Source organism: Gobio gobio (genome assembly GCF_949357685.1).
Source record: "Gobio gobio genome assembly, chromosome: 21".
NCBI classification, from domain to species: domain Eukaryota; kingdom Metazoa; phylum Chordata; class Actinopteri; order Cypriniformes; family Gobionidae; genus Gobio; species Gobio gobio.
The window spans coordinates 18054271-18073399 of NC_137117.1; the positions used below are offsets into that span (position 1 = coordinate 18054271).

General features: G+C 37.1%; 1 protein-coding gene across 4 annotated transcripts in view; it reads right to left on the minus strand.

Moving 5' to 3' along the window:
* The window catches only part of rapgef3 (Rap guanine nucleotide exchange factor (GEF) 3), a 56217-nt gene that overhangs the window by 13546 nt on the left and 23542 nt on the right, over nucleotides 1-19129 (minus strand). For 3 of the 4 annotated variants that reach the window (XM_079802449.1, XM_079802447.1, XM_079802448.1), the window contains 12 exons: nucleotides 9942-10048; nucleotides 9644-9765; nucleotides 9253-9424; nucleotides 7041-7125; nucleotides 6887-6947; nucleotides 6034-6110; nucleotides 5770-5916; nucleotides 5577-5689; nucleotides 2950-3032; nucleotides 2623-2701; nucleotides 2287-2437; nucleotides 1871-1953 (listed from right to left, as the gene is read on the minus strand). In XM_079802449.1, coding sequence (XP_079658575.1) covers nucleotides 1871-1953; nucleotides 2287-2437; nucleotides 2623-2701; nucleotides 2950-3032; nucleotides 5577-5689; nucleotides 5770-5916; nucleotides 6034-6110; nucleotides 6887-6947; nucleotides 7041-7125; nucleotides 9253-9424; nucleotides 9644-9765; nucleotides 9942-10048 — 1280 coding nt within the window. Of the gene's footprint in view, nucleotides 1-1870; nucleotides 1954-2286; nucleotides 2438-2622; nucleotides 2702-2949; nucleotides 3033-5576; nucleotides 5690-5769; nucleotides 5917-6033; nucleotides 6111-6886; nucleotides 6948-7040; nucleotides 7126-9252; nucleotides 9425-9643; nucleotides 9766-9941; nucleotides 10049-19129 lie in introns of those variants that run through there. The other variant, XM_079802450.1, reaches the window with a different exon arrangement.

The following is a 19129-nucleotide window of genomic DNA, read 5'->3' on the forward strand; positions in this document are numbered from 1 at the left end:
TCTTTTAACTTGTTATTATGAAAGATATTAAAGTTTGAACATGCAGACACAGATTTAAATGCTGTGACATATAACGTCTTTATTTATCTTAAAATTAAATAAAACCACTTGTAAAGAAGAACACTGTTATTTTCAATGAATGATATATGCATACTTTATAACAACGTATACAATAACATACATACATTTTTCTTCTTTCAAGCAGACATATTTACTTTTCTATAAATTAAATATAATTAATCTAAGCTATTAAAGAGCAGTGCATGCGTTTATCTTTTTCTTTTGTTGTTTTATTAATATTAAGGGCACAGGTGGCATTAGGTTTATTAGGCTGCTGTCACTTTAAGACCGAATGCACGGATCCAATGCACATCCGATATTCTCACAACTGTTTGCGTTCTCTTAAGACATAGCCGACTGTACTTCAGTGGATACTCTCCAAAACTGACATTTTGACTATGTTGTGTGTATTTGTAGCCTGGATGCCAGCCGAACTTAGCCCCGCCCACAACATTTGAGCTCAGGCAGTTCGGTCTGGACTTGATCCGTAGAGGAGTAATTATGCCACGAACAGAAACTGTTCGGACCAATGAAATTGTCAGGGCGGGCTTTAGACGATGATGGACAGATGATAAACAGTAACGTAATCATCCACGTCATCAAAGGCGCTTGGGTTGAATTTGTTCTAATCCTAAACGGAGAACTTGATCATATATGCATTCACCTTTACTATTTCTCTCAGAAATGATGATCGTGTTGGTAAGTACTCTGTCTATCCTTACATTCTTTTTTTACAACACCGGCAAAGATCGTTTACACTCATCTTTTTCTTCTAACGTTACTTATTCCAGCGTGCGTACAGACAGGCTTGCCAAGTTTTAACAACAAAACCCGCCCAATTGCTATGGGGGGGCATTTGGGGGGTAAAATGTGTTATTTTGGCAGGGCTGCCTGCTAAAATTCGCATTCCTGGGTCTGTATATCACGTAATTGGGGTCGCTTCAACCCGCGGATATGTGTATTTGTCCATTTAGATGCGAAAGAGAGCTCAATTCAGTACTCGGGCACTGTAAGAGGTAGCTTTCCTATAGCTCAAACAGTAGAGCATGGCGCTAGCAACGCCATGGTCATGGGTTCAATTCCCAGGGAAAGCAAGAATTGACAAAAATGTAAAATGTGTTCCTTGAATGCAATGTAAGTCGCTTTGGATAAAAGCGTCTGCCAAATGCATAAATGTAAATGTAAATGCTTATTCAGATCTATCCATGCCTGCTCTTCTCTTTCTCTCAGGGTTATGTTTACAATTTTGAATGTTTTATGAGACATGCATCCAACCAGGTAGATCAGCACGTTACAATTAAAATGTGCGCATTAACCACACGTGCAGGACATCAGTTCTGACTGGATCTCTTCCCTAATTATCCCTCCCTAACATTTTCGTGTAGTTTTTATTAGTTGATTAAAATGTTGTGTTATAGCTTTTGTCATTAAAAATTTTATAATCGTGTCGTTTTCGCCTGTGAAAAAAGTTGACGAAAATAATGAGATAAAACGTAATAAACACGGTGCTATACAATATAGCGTACATGAATTATCTGGAGCAGATCTATACAGGTGGAGCTGGGGAAGGTGGAGGGTTTCTGAAAGCACTGCTACAGCAAATACTGACCAAATATTTAAAGGTTGAGTAGCGATCTCATTGGCTACTGATACAGCAGCAACCAATTAGTTGTGCCCTATAAAGAATGATGTGATTGCAAGCAGATGTAGTTAAAGATTTATTAGCCTGCACCATCTAGAGTTTCATGACAGAACTTTGTATACGTGCAGGTGTACAAATGTAGGCTACAGTGGCAAATGTATTACTTACATTTTTGTCTTCCTTCTGTCCCTCAGCTGTTCTTTGAGCATGCTGGAAAGTCTCGAGTCAGACATCACCCCCTCCCTGAATTTCTATTGTAAAGTATAGGTATTTCAATATTTATAGCAGCACTTGATTTTATCTATCATTTATCTAACATTTTAGGTTATGACATTGTTGATTAATATTTTTTTCAGCATTATGTTACCAGAAAAGCCATTTCAGAGGATAAAAAAAAAAAAAAAAAAAAAGATCCCCCCAACAACATGAAATTATGAATAATGCACAATAAGCCCTGGCACATTCATTAAGACAGTAATCAAATTATCAGTTTTTATTTAATGAAGTGCCGTGCCATCAAAATCTAAACTTGTGGAACATAAAAGACATAAATGCTGTAGTACCATTTTTCAACCCATTTTTACCTCTAGGAATTCAAAGGCCACATGATTATCCCTCAGTAGGAGACCATACAGAGCCACCCAATGCCCCACCAGTTTCACAACCTTTTGCTTGGTGTTGAGAGCATACGCTGCCTTCTCCAGGTCTGAGCCTTCTGATGGCTCTGCTTGGTAAGTGCAAATGCAGGTTAAGGATCGAAATTTGACCAAAAGCCTGTTTACTGTGTCTATTAGAGCTTTAAACTCTCTGGCTCAAAATAAAGACTTTGACTAAATAATAATAATAATAATAAATATAACAATAATAACACAGAAATATCAATATGAAGCAGATTTTCAGTGCTTCCTGTAGTAGGATATTGATGCTGAAGGGCCGCACAGAGCTGACTGTAGGGCATGAAGACTGGATGCGTTAGGAGGAAGTCACTTACACTGGGATCTGTAGGAGCACAAAACAGACGCATAAACTTCATTAACAAGGACATGTTTTCTTCGCAGAGCTGTGTGGAGAAACCCAGAACAATCTAAATCACCTGACTGCTGGTTTTAAATGGAAGCGTAAACACCAAATGAGCAGGAATGTTTTGGTCTCTCCCTTAGTGCGCTCAAACAACACAACAGAACTCAAACAAACAAATACTAGACTACTAAATGTTACACAAAGTACAAACCATGGATCTGCCATACCTATAAAATCACTGGTCTCCAGTTTAATCGTCTCCAGCATGTGTTCTAGAATCTTCTCTGGTGTTCCTGACATTACAGTGTACCTACAAGAGGTGGATAATTCAAATGGATAAATAGGTGTCCTCCATTTCCATCATTCATAATTGCTTTATTGCACTTGAAATCAAATAATAGTGATGACTAATAATTTAGCAAGCATTTCATTGTACAAAAGCACTTTCTGTAGGTGAAGTACTCGCATGAATCGCCTACAGTGGTTGCACTTTCACTGCAGATGTTTTAAATGTGAACAGCTTTACCTATTCTGGATATTTGTTATTCAAGGCTTGTTTCACTAGCATCTTCACAAACCATTTAAATAAAATCAGCATTTAAATGGGCTGATTTAATTTACTTGCATGCATGCTAAAAATGGGCTTAATGCTGTGAGTAGATATCATAAATTAAATAAATGCAGTTCAAATTAGTAAGTAATTGTTTTTATTAACTCATCTGTGCAAGCTGAAATCTGTTATTTTTTTCGCCTCTGGTTGGGGCTAAGACAAGGACACAGTTTTACACTACGGTTCAAAAGTTTGGGGTCAGTAAGATTTAAAAAAAAAAAAAGAAATTAATAGTTTTATTCAGCAAGTATGCATTAAATTAATCAAATGTGACAGTAAAGATAATTAATGTTACAAAAGATTTATATTTCAAATACATGCTTTTCTTTTGAACTTTCTATTCGTCAAAAAATCCTGAAAAAAAATATTAAGCAGCACAATAGTTTTAAACATTGATAATAATAAGAAATGTTTCTTGAGAGGCAAATCAGCATATTAGAATGATTTCTGAAGGATCATTTGACACTGAAGACTGGAGTAATGATGCTGAAAATTCAGCTTTGCCATCACAGGAATACATTTTAATATTTCAAAATATTATTGATTTTATTGTATTTTTTATCAAATAAATGCAGCCTTGGCGAGCATAAGAGACTTCTAAAGTTCAAAAAAATTATAATAATACCAACCCCAAAGTTTTGAATGGTAGTGTATGCTGTTTACAACAAGAATAAAAAATTAAGTGTATAATTCTTTTGCGAAAATACTTTTTACATTAATTTAAAGCTGCTGTCCATAACTTTTTTGTGTTGAAGATTTACAAAAATGATATAATGAGAATGTACAACATGAATCCATTTTCCAAACCGTGTTTTTGTCTTACCCTGAATCATTATGGTACACTAATAATAAGTGTTTATATTGGGGCTATTTCAGACCGGTGCGGAGGAGCACAGTCCCTGTGTGACTCGCCATTAGGGTTGGGAAACGAGAACCGGTTCTTATGCAGAACCGAAACTGATTTTTGAAAAATACCAGAACCGCGCGAAATTCCTAAGTTTCGGTTCCGAAAACGGTTCTGGTGCAATGTGTGTGCGCGAAGCGCTGGAAGCGTATCCTTTAATAGCGAGTGACAGCCAGTGTTGCCAAGTCCGTGGTTTTCCCGCTTTCCACTGTTGCCGCGGGCTGTGTTTCATGTCCGCGAGTTGAAGCGATTGTGCAATTGTGTGGTTTTTTTTGTAAAAACCTGGCAACCCTGGCTCACCTCATCATGAATATTAATTACGTTGCCTGCCGCTTCCAGGAGTGTAAGTTAAGCCTGAAAGCCCTCGCGCTACACATTTACGGTTTTGCGTCAGATATTTTCTCGTTAACCACCAGCATGGCGAAGAGAAAGTCACAAGTATGGATTCATTTCCAAAGAATGAATGATAATGAAGCAAAATGTAACACATGTGAAAAGTTAATAACATGCAAAGGAGGCTGCACTAGCAATTTGACAAAACATTTGCTACAGCACAGAGTGCCTCAGGGCTTACCAGATTTATAGTGTAAGGCCTATATATATATATATATATATATATATATATATATATATATATATATTTGTCAACCGTTGAGTCACCATGGTTTAGGTAAGCGTTTAGGCACAATTACCTTTGTAATGCTGAATTGCAATGTATTATTTACAAGTTCACTGAATAACTGAATTACTATTAAATTAATATACAACTAATTAATAAATATAACTAATAAATATAATTTATAACTTGGTTTTATTCAGAGACAGAGAGATAAAATGTAATAAGACAATTTCAGAGGTGTTCATATGAAAAAAATGTGTTGCAAGAATGGCTTAATTAATACTGTAATATATGTACAGTACAGGACTTTTTTGACATTGCCAACCTGTAAATGAATTTTAGAGCAAGTATAAACACAAAATGGATTGTTTGAGTTGCGTATTGTGCCTTTTTCCTTTACCACTATTTGTTTAATAATTTTAATGGAACCGGAATCGGAACCGGAATCGTTAGGCGGAACCGGAACCGGAACCGGAAAATTTCTCACGATTCCCAACCCTACTCGCCATAGACGTAAACAGAGAGAAGTAACTCCGGCTGCAATGTTCTTCCACAAGACGCATGCAGTTCTGTTTATTAACCGCTAGAGCGCAAAAAGTTACGGACTGCAGCTTTAACATAAAAAAAATATTGGTGCTTGTGGTGCAGAAATTACACACTTTAGCTTCAATGAAATAATTGAGATGTGCAATTTAGTACAAAAATTGACAGAATCATTTACTTGTTGCTGCTCGCTGATCCTCCCTGATAGGTGGACTCTTGTGCCGAGCTCTTCTCAAGGACCAGAACGACTTTACCATGTTCCTCCAGGCGAACGGTGTTGGCCTCGACATCCTGCAGTTAAATTCAGGTTATAGATTACCATAGACACACATCCACACTTGCAGATGCTAGGCTATGCACACTAAACCTACCTTAAGGATACGTATAAAGTCCTGCTTGTCCACCCGCAGGAAGTGGCAGTTGTCCTCTCTTAGGATGATAGTGGCAGAACGAGGGGCGTCGTTCACCAAGGCCAACTGCCCAAAGTCGTCTCCCTCATGGAGTGTGGTCACCAAGCCCTGTGTGACACACATACATACACAAGAACAGTATGAATTAACTTCAAACAATGTAAGTGTCTATTTTTAAACTCAATGACTTCTTAACGTCACTCAGCTGAAGTTAAATTGCTCTACCTTGCCGTGCGTGATGACATTAACAGAGCCTCTCCAGATGATGTACCAGGAAGTCCCTTTGTCCCCCTGACTGAACACTGACATAAACACAAACACATTACATTGTATTCATATAATAAACACAAACTTAGCCAAAACTGCGTGATTTGACTGTTTGGACAAGTGAATGCATAATTTCCCCTCAACATTTTATACAAACACTTTTTAATAACAATATTGAATTTAATGGCACTTAATTATAAAACACTATTTTTAAATATGGAATTATCTTTAATAGATAAAATCAAGACTTGTTGAATATCCCTTTTCACTCAGCAATAATGTTCCATTACAGAAGAAAAATGGGTTTTATGTTTCATGTTGACATTTATACTAATAGCTGAAAAAATCCATGTCTGAGTCCACTGGATCCATTTAAAAGTCATTACAGCATGCAGCATTAATATGCTTTAAAAAAGAAAAGGAAAATGAATCCAAATAAAGTAATCTACAATAATATGAGTTTATGAAACTCGACAGATTTTAAAAGTGTGAATAAACTGCTCTGCTTCCTACTCGTGCTATTCACTATGCGTGAATGACTGCTGCATTGACGCCAGACGTGCTGTAAGTGCTTTCAGTTTTTCCTTGGTCTCTCAGTTTGCTGATATTAGAATGTCAATCATCCAATTCATCACGCAACAAGGGAATTGCACAATGAAACGATTTAATCATCTCATTCACATGCTGTCCGCTATGGTGCCTAAACAAGAAGTGTGCTGCTCATTTTTACTCTATGCGCTAATTCAATATTAGCAGCGTTCCTTCATCCCGCCCACAATTAATGAAATGTCATCATTGCTTTCACACTCACAGACTGTTCCTGCCTTGGCATGGCTTTCAAAAACCAGCACTGCTGCCAGCTCCTTCCGAACCTACGGGAAAGAGTGAAGGATAAAAGAAATGAGGGATGAATGAAGATTGGTGGTGGAAACAAACATGACAGGTGTCAGCAAGTGTTGACTCACAGATGTAGACAAGTGGGCCACAGCTTTGATGTGAAGAAGTTCTTCGTAAATAACTTCCAGATCATCTAGAGTTCTCTGGCTTGGGCTAAAATATGGACGCAGATGATTACACACAGAAATCTTATGCTGTTTATAAAAGAGATTAAATGTGAAGTGTGTCTATTAAAATTCTCCTATCCCAGCTTAATATGTAGAAATAACTATAACTCACAAATTTGCTATTGATTTTAAAGGAGTCTGGCATTAGCATGTTGCTAGGCTAATGTTGATCACATTAAATTAAACTAACACTATTACTGCTAGCTTCTACTTACTATTTTGATGGTCCCCCAACAGACATTCTACTAACTATAAGTAACTTTGCAACTACATGTCAACTAACTCTCATTAGAGTATTAGTAGACTGTCTGCTTAACATCTTTGCTAACACTATTATTGCTAGCTTCTACTAACTATTTTGATGGTCACCCAACATACATTCTACTAACTATAAGTAACTTTGCAACTACATGTCAACTAACTCTCATTAGAGTATTAGTAGATTGTCTTCTTAATATCTTTGCTAACATTTTATTATTGCTAGCTTCTACTAACACTATCTTGATGGTCCCCCAACATACATTCCACTAACTATAAGTAACTTTGCAACTACATGTCAACTAACTCTCATTAGAGTATTAGTAGACTGTCTGCTTAACATCTTTGCTAACACTATTATTGCTAGCTTCTACTAACTATTTTGATGGTCCCCCAACATACATTCTACTAACTATAAGTAACTTTGCAACTACATGTCAACTAACTCTCATTAGAGTATTAGTAGACTGTCTGCTTAACATATTTGCTAACACTATTATTGCTAGTTTCTACTTACTATTTTGATGGTCCCCCAACATACATTCTACTAACTATAAGTAACTTTGCAACTACATGTCAACTAACTCTCATTAGAGTATTAGTAGACTGTCTGCTTAACATCTTTGCTAACACTATTATTGCTAGCTTCTACTAACTATTTTGATGGTCCCACAACATACATTCTACTAACTATAAGTAACTTTGCAACTACATGTCAACTAACTCTCATTAGAGTATTAGTAGACTGTCTGCTTAACATATTTGCTAACACTATTATTGCTAGTTTCTACTTACTATTTTGATGGTCCCCCAACATACATTCTACTAACTATAAGTAACTTTGCAACTACATGTCAACTAACTCTCATTAGAGTATTAGTAGACTGTCTGCTTAACATCTTTGCTAACACTATTATTGCTAGCTTCTACTAACTATTTTGATGGTCCCACAACATACATTCTACTAACTATAAGTAACTTTGCAACTACATGTCAACTAACTCTCATTAGAGTATTAGTAGACTGTCTGCTTAACATATTTGCTAACACTATTATTGCTAGTTTCTACTTACTATTTTGATGGTCCCCCAACATACATTCTACTAACTATAAGTAACTTTGCAACTACATGTCAACTAACTCTCATTAGAGTATTAGTAGACTGTCTGCTTAACATCTTTGCTAACACTATTATTGCTAGCTTCTACTAACTATTATGATGGTCCCCCAACATACATTCTACTAACTATAAGTAACTTTGCAACTACATGTCAACTAACTCTCATTAGAGTATTAGTAGACTGTCTGCTTAACATCTTTGCTAACACTATTATTGCTAGCTTCTACTAACTATTTTGATGGTCCCCCAACATACATTCTACTAACTATAAGTAACTTTGCAACTACATGTCAACTAACTCTCATTAGACATTAGAGTATTAGTAGACTGTCTTCTTAATATCTTTGCTAACATTTTATTATTGCTAGCTTCTACTAACACTATCTTGATGGTCCCCCAACATACATTCTACTAACTATAAGTAACTTTGCAACTACATGTCAATTAACTCTCATTAGAGTAGCTTATTACTTAATAGTTCGTAGTGTCTAAAGTGGACCATCAAAATAAAGTGTAACCTTAAATGCATAATGGGTAGTCAAATTTTAATTATACTTTTCTTCCCTGAATGAATTCTTGAGTTTATTTATTTATAATCAGCAAACTCCAAAAAACGGTTTTGTCTTGTGACATTCTGTAATGGTACAGAAATTACACACTTAACCTAATACTATATAAACTGTGTTTATGCATGTTATTTTTCAGGCTGTTTAAGCACAATTTCTTGTGTCTTACCATTTACGCAGTATCATAGTCAGAAGAGCATCTGGACCCATTTGGACTAGTAGCGATAAACTCTCTTGGAGTTCATCGTCTTTCTCGTTAGTTGTGTGGTTGAGGCCAAACTCTGCCTCCATAAAGCGGTAAAACTGTGTGTCTTTGTCATGGAAGTTTAACTCCTGTTTCACTGTAAATTTTGACAGAGATATTGGTTGCCAGTTAGTCAATATATTCAGACATTTAACACTAATCGAAAGTATTGTAGTAAATAAAACGTGCATGAATGATGTAATCACTACGGACAATCAAAGTGCTACAGTATTACCATCTGATACATCACTGTAAAAAAAATGTTTGGGCAAAATAAAATGTGAACACATCTAAAGAAATTGTTGTTAATGCTCACCGTGACCCAGAATGCCCTCATCCACCAAAACTTGCCACATTCCGACTGCCTGACTCCGTGACTGGAAACAATCATTAAGTTTCATTAGCCAATCCACAAGTTCCTTCCCACTGCAGCACTGTCTGTGGGACAAACCGGAGAACCATTAATCTATCAAAAAGCTGAGAAGTGACTTGAGTATTTGTTTCTCCAAAGGATGCGGAGTGGCTTTCTGAGAGTGATTAGATGCATTTCCGTCACAATCAGAATTATAATATGTTTGGCCACAATCACATCCTATACGGAGTGAGAGCTGCACCTGTAGGTCTTAAGATGGTGTTTTCTGTCTCTTATTAGGCCTGGATTACGCTCCATCAGAGTGCTGTAAACCACCCGCGCAGCCTTCAGGATTCGGTCTGACAAAAACTGACAGAGAGAAACAGAAAAAAGGTAATGAACATTTTTATTGTCATTTTGTTTGGTGACATAGATCTTTACTTCTCTATGTTTTACATGTTAAAATTGGCACCATTCACTTTTAAAAAGGTTTCAAATAGGTTTTGAATGCCTTTGAATACTATTTAAAGACATGTGAAATTAAAAATGACACCATTTACCTTCTTAATTATATTATTTGATCCTATTAACCAACAATATATACCCAATCAACCAAACAGTCCCATCAAATCCTGATGCATATGTCCCGCAGCTAACTATTTCCCAATGAATATTCAGAAATATATTGGATGAAAGTTTGCTCATTTCCAAAGGAAGACTGGGAAAGTTTACGCTTTGTGTTTACATTCATCCAAAAACAAAATTCCTTTACAATTATTTCAGCTGTATAGAAACATAGCGAGTTGGGTGTTTTACGGAACAGGTGAGTGCCGGGTGAGAATGTGCCACATTTGTTCCAACACCACCTCCGCCGTGTTGAATTTACCAAACCAAATATTTCCACCATTCACACTCCTCCCCCGTATGGAAGCTGTTTCTTTGCTCGTCTGTTTTCCTTCTAATAACTTGCTCTGTTTTCATCCATCCCTCCCTTTCAGGACTTCTGTTTTCATTCCACGTCTCCTCCTTTCCAACCCGTAGCTCTATTGGACCCCCCGCAGATGGCGCGTCCCGCTTCGACTCCCAAACAGACTGAGAAAACTGGAGTGTAAGAACTCGACCTCATTGATTGAGGCTACAGTTTATTGAGCTACTGAAGCATGCCACCGTTGTTGCTACGCAGCCTTTGCTTTTTTTTTTCTGCATGCCTGCCAAGACCAACTCACTGATTACATGGTGATAAAACTGGTTTTGTACACTGATAAACTGTAAAAAACTGTTGAAGAGGAACATACAAACGAGTAGGTATGGCAAGCATTGCATTCAAAGCTAGATACTGAAGATGTTCCTGCTAAAAAGGCATCAAGTTTTAGTGCTGGTTTGGAATAACGAAAGGAGGCTTGCTGGTTAAGCAAGTTTAGAATATGTTTAGGGACACAAGCATTCAAAACACAACATATGCTGGTCTTTTCAGCAGGTTTTTTTCACTATGTAAGTGATTGAAGTGGTTTTAGTAGAGATCACACACACCAAAATACACCTAATTTTTACATTTATGCTTCAGAACATCAAAAGCTGCAAGTTCAAAGCCAAACGCCTCAAGCTGTTGCATGATCCCAAAAACAGCACAGCAACCCAAAGTAAATCTGATAACAGTTTGTGCATTTACTGAAGAAAACGAGAATGGTGGAATTTTTTGGAAATTTTAACTTCAAACTTTTTGAATACATTTTAAATACAATTTTTTCATGTGATGGCAAAGCTGAATTTTCAGCATATTTACTCCAGTCTTCAGTGTCACATGATCCTTTAGAAATCATAATATGATGATTTGCCTCTCAAGAAACATTTCTTATTATTATCAATGTTGAAAACGGTTGTGCTGCTTAATATTTTTGTGGAAAATGATGCACTTTTTTTCAGGATTTTTTGATGAATTGAAAGTTTACAGCAAATAATTTAAACAAAAATCTTTTGTAACATTGTAAATGTCGTAACCATCAATTTAGGTCAATTTAATACAACCTCGCTGAATAAAAAGTATTAATTTCTTTTAAAAAAATCTTATTGACCCCAACCTTTTGAACAGTAGCGTAATTTTAGTGTGCAGTAATACAATATATCAAGTATTGAGATTAATTGATAAATTCATGACTTTTAGATTTGATTAAAGGGGTACTTCAGCACTGGGAAGATGAATGTGCATTTAAACTGGGTCATTTATGTAGTAGAAATGTGAAATTATTTTTGAATTTGGTGCCTTCTAGACTAAGAAAAGACAGAAAATGTATTTTTGTCTCATGTGGATGAAAGACAACAACGCCCAGAATGCACTTGCTTCGCTGCCCTACGAGGCCACTCCCAAAGCCACGGCTACTGGTTATCACTTGCCCACCATGACACCACCCCACCGTCGTTTTGATTTTCATAGTAATAAAATAATTTAGTTCAGTTAGAGAATACACACTACAATTAAAAACTGAACGTGTCTTTTCATTAAAGTGTGAGTGAGCCGAACGAAAGTCACTGCACAGACGCAGCAGGAGTCAGATTTCATTCATCACGAGAGCGAAGAGCTGAGCTGAGCTGAGCTGAGGTAAGCGCGGCAGTCATTCACGACCCGTGTCCAGTCTGGCGCATTATCAGATCATGCCTATGGAAGCTTAACTTTCATAGGAATTCATTGAAAAAGAAAGTTTTGAATGCCTGCTCCGTTATGAATGCCCGAGCCGAGTGGCCGTCTGTGTCTTACATTCTGTGAGTGAGATCCCACCCCTATGGGCGGGTTGATAACATGCAGAACTAGCTCCTTCTACAGGCTGTAGTCTCTAGCCAAAAAAATCCTCAGATGACGCAAAATGACGATATTTGCGTCATCTGAGGATTTTTTCCGGAAATAAAATGCGTAATTCTCAGGGGGACATGAGGGGGGAAAGGACTATAATTCAGATATACTACACTCTAAAAAAAAAAAGGTTCTCTATGGTTCCCGTAATCATAAGGGAACCTTTTTAAGTGCTATATAGCACCAATTTTGGTGCTTCAGCGGTTTTTCAGAGGTTCTTCACCGTTTCTTTGAATAAGGTGCTATATAGCACTGCTAACTAAGGTGCTATATAACACCGCTACCATATACAGAACATGTTAAAATGTGGTGCTATATAGCACCAAAAGTGGTTCCTCTATGATTATGACGAAGAACTATTTTTGGTGCCATACAGAACCTTTTTTTTTTAGAGTGTACTGGGTTTCTTTCTACTGATACAAAGCTTAATGCTAATCGCTGAATTAACCCTTTAATCTTTAAAAAAAAACTTAATCTTTATCTTTTTCTACAACTGAAAAGTCAAAATACAACTGTCACAAACTCACTGTGGGCAATATTAGCCCAAAAAAGCATTAGCACCTCAAAAATCTACAAGAAACATATAAGCACCCTTTCCTAGCCTAAGAACACTCATTGCAATCTTGCATACTATTTAGGATGGATAGTATGTGATTTGGGACACACGCTTCTGCTCCACCCTATCATTCCTAAGTCTTGTGATTTTCTGGAAAGTTTGAACCTTTATTTGTTTGTTCTGTATCCTCTGCAGAACAGTTTGTCCCAGGATGAGGTCTTGAACTTGACTCGCCTTCATTTCTCACACTTTATTTGTTGTGGTTGTTGCTTAGGGCGGTGACGTGTGTCTCTTTTCGGAGGCCCCTGGCCTGGTCGGTCAGTCATGGTGATGTAATTGGCTTCTGACCCGTGAGGGATCGGCTGACCCGTCTTTTCAGTCCAAAAGGAGACCACATCTACAGAGCCGTTCTCACAAGACCACTTCACTGAACGCTACACAAGGACAGCACTGTATACAACATGTGCATATTCTACAGCCCACATTATCCCGGGGCAATTTCAGAGTTATACTTCTCTTAATGCCTGTTATTGTAACTCATTTGGTAATTAGTATCCAAGTTAAGCCAACTAAGCAGCACAGTGCATGTGGTCCACCTACATCTAGCCTGTATCCTTCGAGACTTACAAACTGCAGAGCTCTCCGTCTAGCTCACTTTACACAGCATGTGCCCAGACACTGTGTCTGCAGACCCTGAGCATGTAAATCTCTCCCCTGTCATCTCTGCTCCACGATTCTGTCCCTGGAGATGAGGGTATAGATGGGAACAGTAGCTGGCAGCCTATTCCCAGCATTCTACACTCTCCTGGGAAATAATTACTTCACTGTGGAGACCTGACAATTCTGCTGAACACCTGGGAATGGATGTATCATAGGATACCTGTGACAACAGAGAGCATTGCAACTCTTCAGTCATTCTCCTAAATATCAACTTTATCTAATTCACATGATGTTGTGTAAATGCCTTCTTAGGTCACTTTAGTGGATACAAGTATACAAGTTTGGGATCTGTATAAGCCTCTCATGCTTACAAAGACTGATTTAAAAAAAATAATAATAATAATAATAAATTTAAATATATATATTATATAAATATATATATATATATATATATATATATATATATATATATATATATATATATATATATATATATATAAAATATTTATATTGTGAAATATGATTACAATTCAAAATAACCGTCTATTTTAATATATTTTAAAATGTAATTTATTCCTGAAACATAAAAGCTGAATTTTCAGCATCATTACTCAAGTCTTCAGTGTCACATGATCCTTCAGAAATCATTCTAATATGATGATTTGCTGCTCAAGAAACATTTATTCTTATCAACGTTGAAAACAGTTGTGCTGCTTCATATTTGTGTGTAAATCATGAGTCAAGATTCTTTGATGACTAGAAAGTTAAAAAAGAACGGCAGTGTTTTAAACAGAAATCTTTTCTAACACTATAAAAGTCTTTACTGTCACATTTGATCAATTTAGTGTATCGTTGCTGAATAAAAGTATTAATTTCTTTTAAAAAAACGTATACTATCTTTCAAAAGTTAAGTTATTTTCATCACATCACGTTTGACAACCTGAAAGTGTGCAAATTAGTCTTGATTTTGGATATACCGATTACTTCACCTTGAGAAAAAAGTAACATTTTTGGCTTACAAAGTGTTTTTCTGAATCTCTCAGGTGTGTCTAAGGATCCCAGGAAAGCTCCAGCCACACAACACTGAACACTGCTTATGTGACATCTCCACGTGAGTAAGGGTTTGTCCAGAGGGAAAGGGTGGCATTGTCAGACTGATATGCGAACAGTCACCAAAAACAATGTAGAAAGGCAACATGATACTTACAGTACAATATAGATGTGTGATTATAATGTTGCACCAGTGGTATCTGAACACAGTGTGAAGTTTCCTACTGAAATGTCCTCAAACCAGGGCTCAAGTAGTTCTAGTTCGGTTAACGTGACAAAAATACTGTACACCACGACTACTGTACACCACCTGAACTACTGAAAAAAAAATCCTTATTGTTCAGCCCTGTTTGTATGAATATGAATAGCTGCTCAACAAAACAACAGAGCCTCACCCTACTGAGCCTTGCAAACCTCTAACACAATACCAATACCAAGTTTTGTTGGGGATGTGGTTGTGCTTCCTTTGTATACACGTGTTAGTCACCCACATGCATTGGGTTTTTGAAGTAGCAGCAGCGCAGACCCGTCCTCCTCTGTTGTGTGGGGAGGAAACGGGCCGTGTTTTCCATCTGTGGGCGACGGTAGCAGCGGAGGCAGTCGTGATGGTGTGACCTTGGTGAGCCGAGGGAAAGGCTCCATTCTGTACAATACACACTGCACTCACAATAGAGGTGGGCAGGAATCATATCAGAAACACAGGATGCATTATGGTTATGAACTTATCAGGAATGTTATCGTTAACTAAAACTATAAAAAAGATATTTAAAAAAAGTAAATTAATTGAAATAAAATAAAAAGTTTGATGAAAAATGTGTTTTAGTTAGTTGCCAAGGCAACATTTCAAATCTTTTATTTAGTTTAAGTTGATTAAAATGAATAATTATTAAATAAAAACTGAATCACTAAAAATGTAACTAAAACTAAATTGAAATCTGAAAATCAACTAAATAAAAGCTAATTAAAAATATTAATACAAACTGTAATAGCTGTGGCATGCAGGACGGGGCCGTGAGCCGTGGGAACGGAGCGAGGCCTGTGGTGCGAGTGCTTATGAGCGACACCTGCGTGCCACACAAGTTCTCGAGTCCCACGGAGGAGCTTCGGAAGGATAAAAGGAGGAGAGACAACAGTGAAGGTCGAGAGAGGACCAGCGGCCTCATGTATAAAACTTTCCGTAGATTTCATCCTAAAAGTGTGCGTACGCACAAAAGCTAGATTCTGACTTAGCGTGTCACTGACAAAACATTTAAAAAATAAATCATGCATATCTTACCGTTCTAATACAATGGTATTTTTCATAATATTGGATCACGAAAATGGTTATCATTAGGCTACTGTCTGTGCACGACACCAACAGCACACCTGCTTGCAGCAGAGGTTGTACACTGTCATCGGACTTATCCAAACCGGCCAATGGAGTGTTCGATCATCAAGTGAGTCCTTCTGAGTCTGTCATTATACTTCTAGTCTATGTTGCTAAGGCATCTGCTTAGATGGAGTCAAGAAATGCTCATTATTAATCGTTATTCACGCTCAAATATTTTCTCTCTAGTAAAAGGTTGCATACACATGGGCTGCGTCCGAAACCTGGAAAATGCTGCCTTCAGAGAACACATTTCAAGGTAGGAAGGCATCATTCAAGGCACATCCGAATCTAATGTTAGCTTCACTTCCTGTCTCCTGAGATACCTTCAACTGATCGATTTTTGAAGGCAGCATAAATGTATCCTTTGCCATCCCACAATATCAATATCACAATGTGACAGTTGAGCTGGGGGAAAAAAGAGGGTGTCCGAAAGTTACGTTTGCTGGTCAGTTTATGTGTATAAATGTACGTTTTTTACCAACATTTTCCACTTTTGATGTCATTTCTAGCGAGAAATTACTAATGTAATAATTAAATATTTGTTTAGTTTTCACCAAAGCCCTCTCTATTTTTCTGTAGATCATTAAACGGATACACTGCCTAAGAAGTCTGTCCAAAATTAGTTTCGTGAGGTGCCTTCATGCACAAACGCTGCCTTACAAGCCCTTGTTTGATAAGGTAGCGAGGCAACAAGTCAGCTGCCTAGGTTTTCGGACGCAGCCATGGTATATAGTTCCGTACGGTGCACACATATTACCGGCTTTTTTGGAGACTCGAGCAAGTGACGAGGCTCATTAGCACTCACGCCACCGGCCTCGCTCCATTCCCATGGCACTTGGCCCCGCCCTGCTTGCCACAATAGTATATGTAAATAATATCACTTTTTTTAGGCTGTCCATGTCCATACAGCTCTAATCACCATGATGCTAGGGTGGCTGTCAAGGCACTGAGTGTGTCTCAATCAGCTCCCTAGTTCAGTAGTCAGGGCACAGATCAGGGAGTTGGCCCTTTTAATGGCTGTCTCAATCGCAAAATCTATCCAGTGCACTGAAACGTTCGCTTTCTAAAAAGTCCCACAATGCACAGTGAAAACCAGGGAGCATCAATGCTTACTATGTTCCCCTTAACGGAAATTCTGAAGCATGAAACATAAATCACGTGAGCCAACTCACTACACAAAGACACACGATAGATGTTTTTAAAAATACAAACCAATAATTATATTTCAGCATAAACATACCTAAACGGGTAGTAAACATAATCTAGCTAACATTTATAATTTATTTACAGCTGAAATGTTGCACGTATAGTAACAAGCTAATTATTTATCGTAATGTACTTTAAATAACATTAAAATTATTTCAGAAAGATATCAGTTCTGCTGTTATTCATAAATACCAATAGTGATATTGTACAATGAGCACATTGACATGCCATTGGAAATAAAGCCATTAGTGTCCCAATGGGTAGCGTATAAATCTACAATAAATCCTTATTTAGAAAACCCTACGTATTGCCCTAAGTATGGACGATAATAATAGTGATTCTTGCTTTAAAAAGCCCCACTAACAACAGAAAAGATCAGAGGGCTCATATGAATACAGCTTTCCTTGTTCTCTTTCTGCTCAGAGAAACACTCTCCAGAAATCACTTGTGCCCAAAAAAAAAAAAAAAAAAACCACTCCAGGAGCTGAGAGCATTCCACAGATGAAACGTCCTTCCAGAGCCCTGATAAACCACATTCGAATCCTTGGCAATATTGCCTTTTCTCCCATCGGACACGACCAATACCCAAATATGCAAGCCCAGATGTCTGCTTAAAATCATCTCCTGAAAAACAAACTTTTTCTTAGGTGTATCGACTTTCCCACCCCTTTGCATTCAATTCAGAATCACATAAGAGAAGAACAAAAAGGTGTGTGCTAAGGAAATAGGTGTTTATGGTAATTAAGTGTATGCTTTCAAGTCTCATTTGAGGTTTAAATGGGTTAGGCAGCTGCTTATAAGATAAGCTGAATAAAAACAATAGATTTACAGATGTACCCACAAAAAAAGTCTCACTTGTCATTGATAATACTTTAAAGAATGATAGATAAGGCTTAATGAACTTAGATGGGGTTTGGGTGTAGCGTAAAGAAGGGTTTAGCGTCTGGACCTTACATGGAATCTCAGAAATGTCTCAAAATATGCTCAGATTTGTTAAGATATCAAAAAAAAAAAAAAAAAAAACAAAAAAAAAAAAAATTCTCAACAACCATCTCATTTGGTTCTATATATCTTTTATGAAAAAAAAACAAGACGAAGTTGATACATGAACCTAGTTTTGAAGATTTACTTATTTAAAGGAATAGATCATCTAAAAATTCAAATTCACGTCGTTCAAAACCTAAATGGCTTTCTTTCCTCTGTGTAAATCTAAAAGTATTTTAAAAGTGATCCATATGACTAATGCAACTTAAATGTTCCTCATAAAGCTATCATTTGGCTTCAGAAGATTTACTGTATTCGAGATAGGCAGAGCCAGTACAACAACATATTTACAGTGGCTTTTCCCCTCAGGGACTCACGTGATGATACTGAAGGGACATGTATCATATGAGCAAAGAGAGGTGACACTGCAATACTAGAACTGTCTGGGGTAATGAAATAGCTGCGAAGGATCAGTGAAATAAGTATGCATTCATACTACTTCACTTTCAAATTGACATTACATATAAGTGCACAAAATATTGCAAATTAAGGATTAAAACTGACAAACTGAAAAAGGATTGAAATGACACTCAAGTGAAGTGCAAATTGAATGACCTGTATTTTGATCATTATGATCCTCAAAAACATCAATAAAATGTGTTAAAATGATTCTATTTTAGCTGTTTATTGTGGCCTCACATTCTGGAGGAATGCTGTGACCTCTGGGTGAGTAGGGAAGGAAGAATTGCTCCACAAGATGTCAATATTTTTCATATTTCG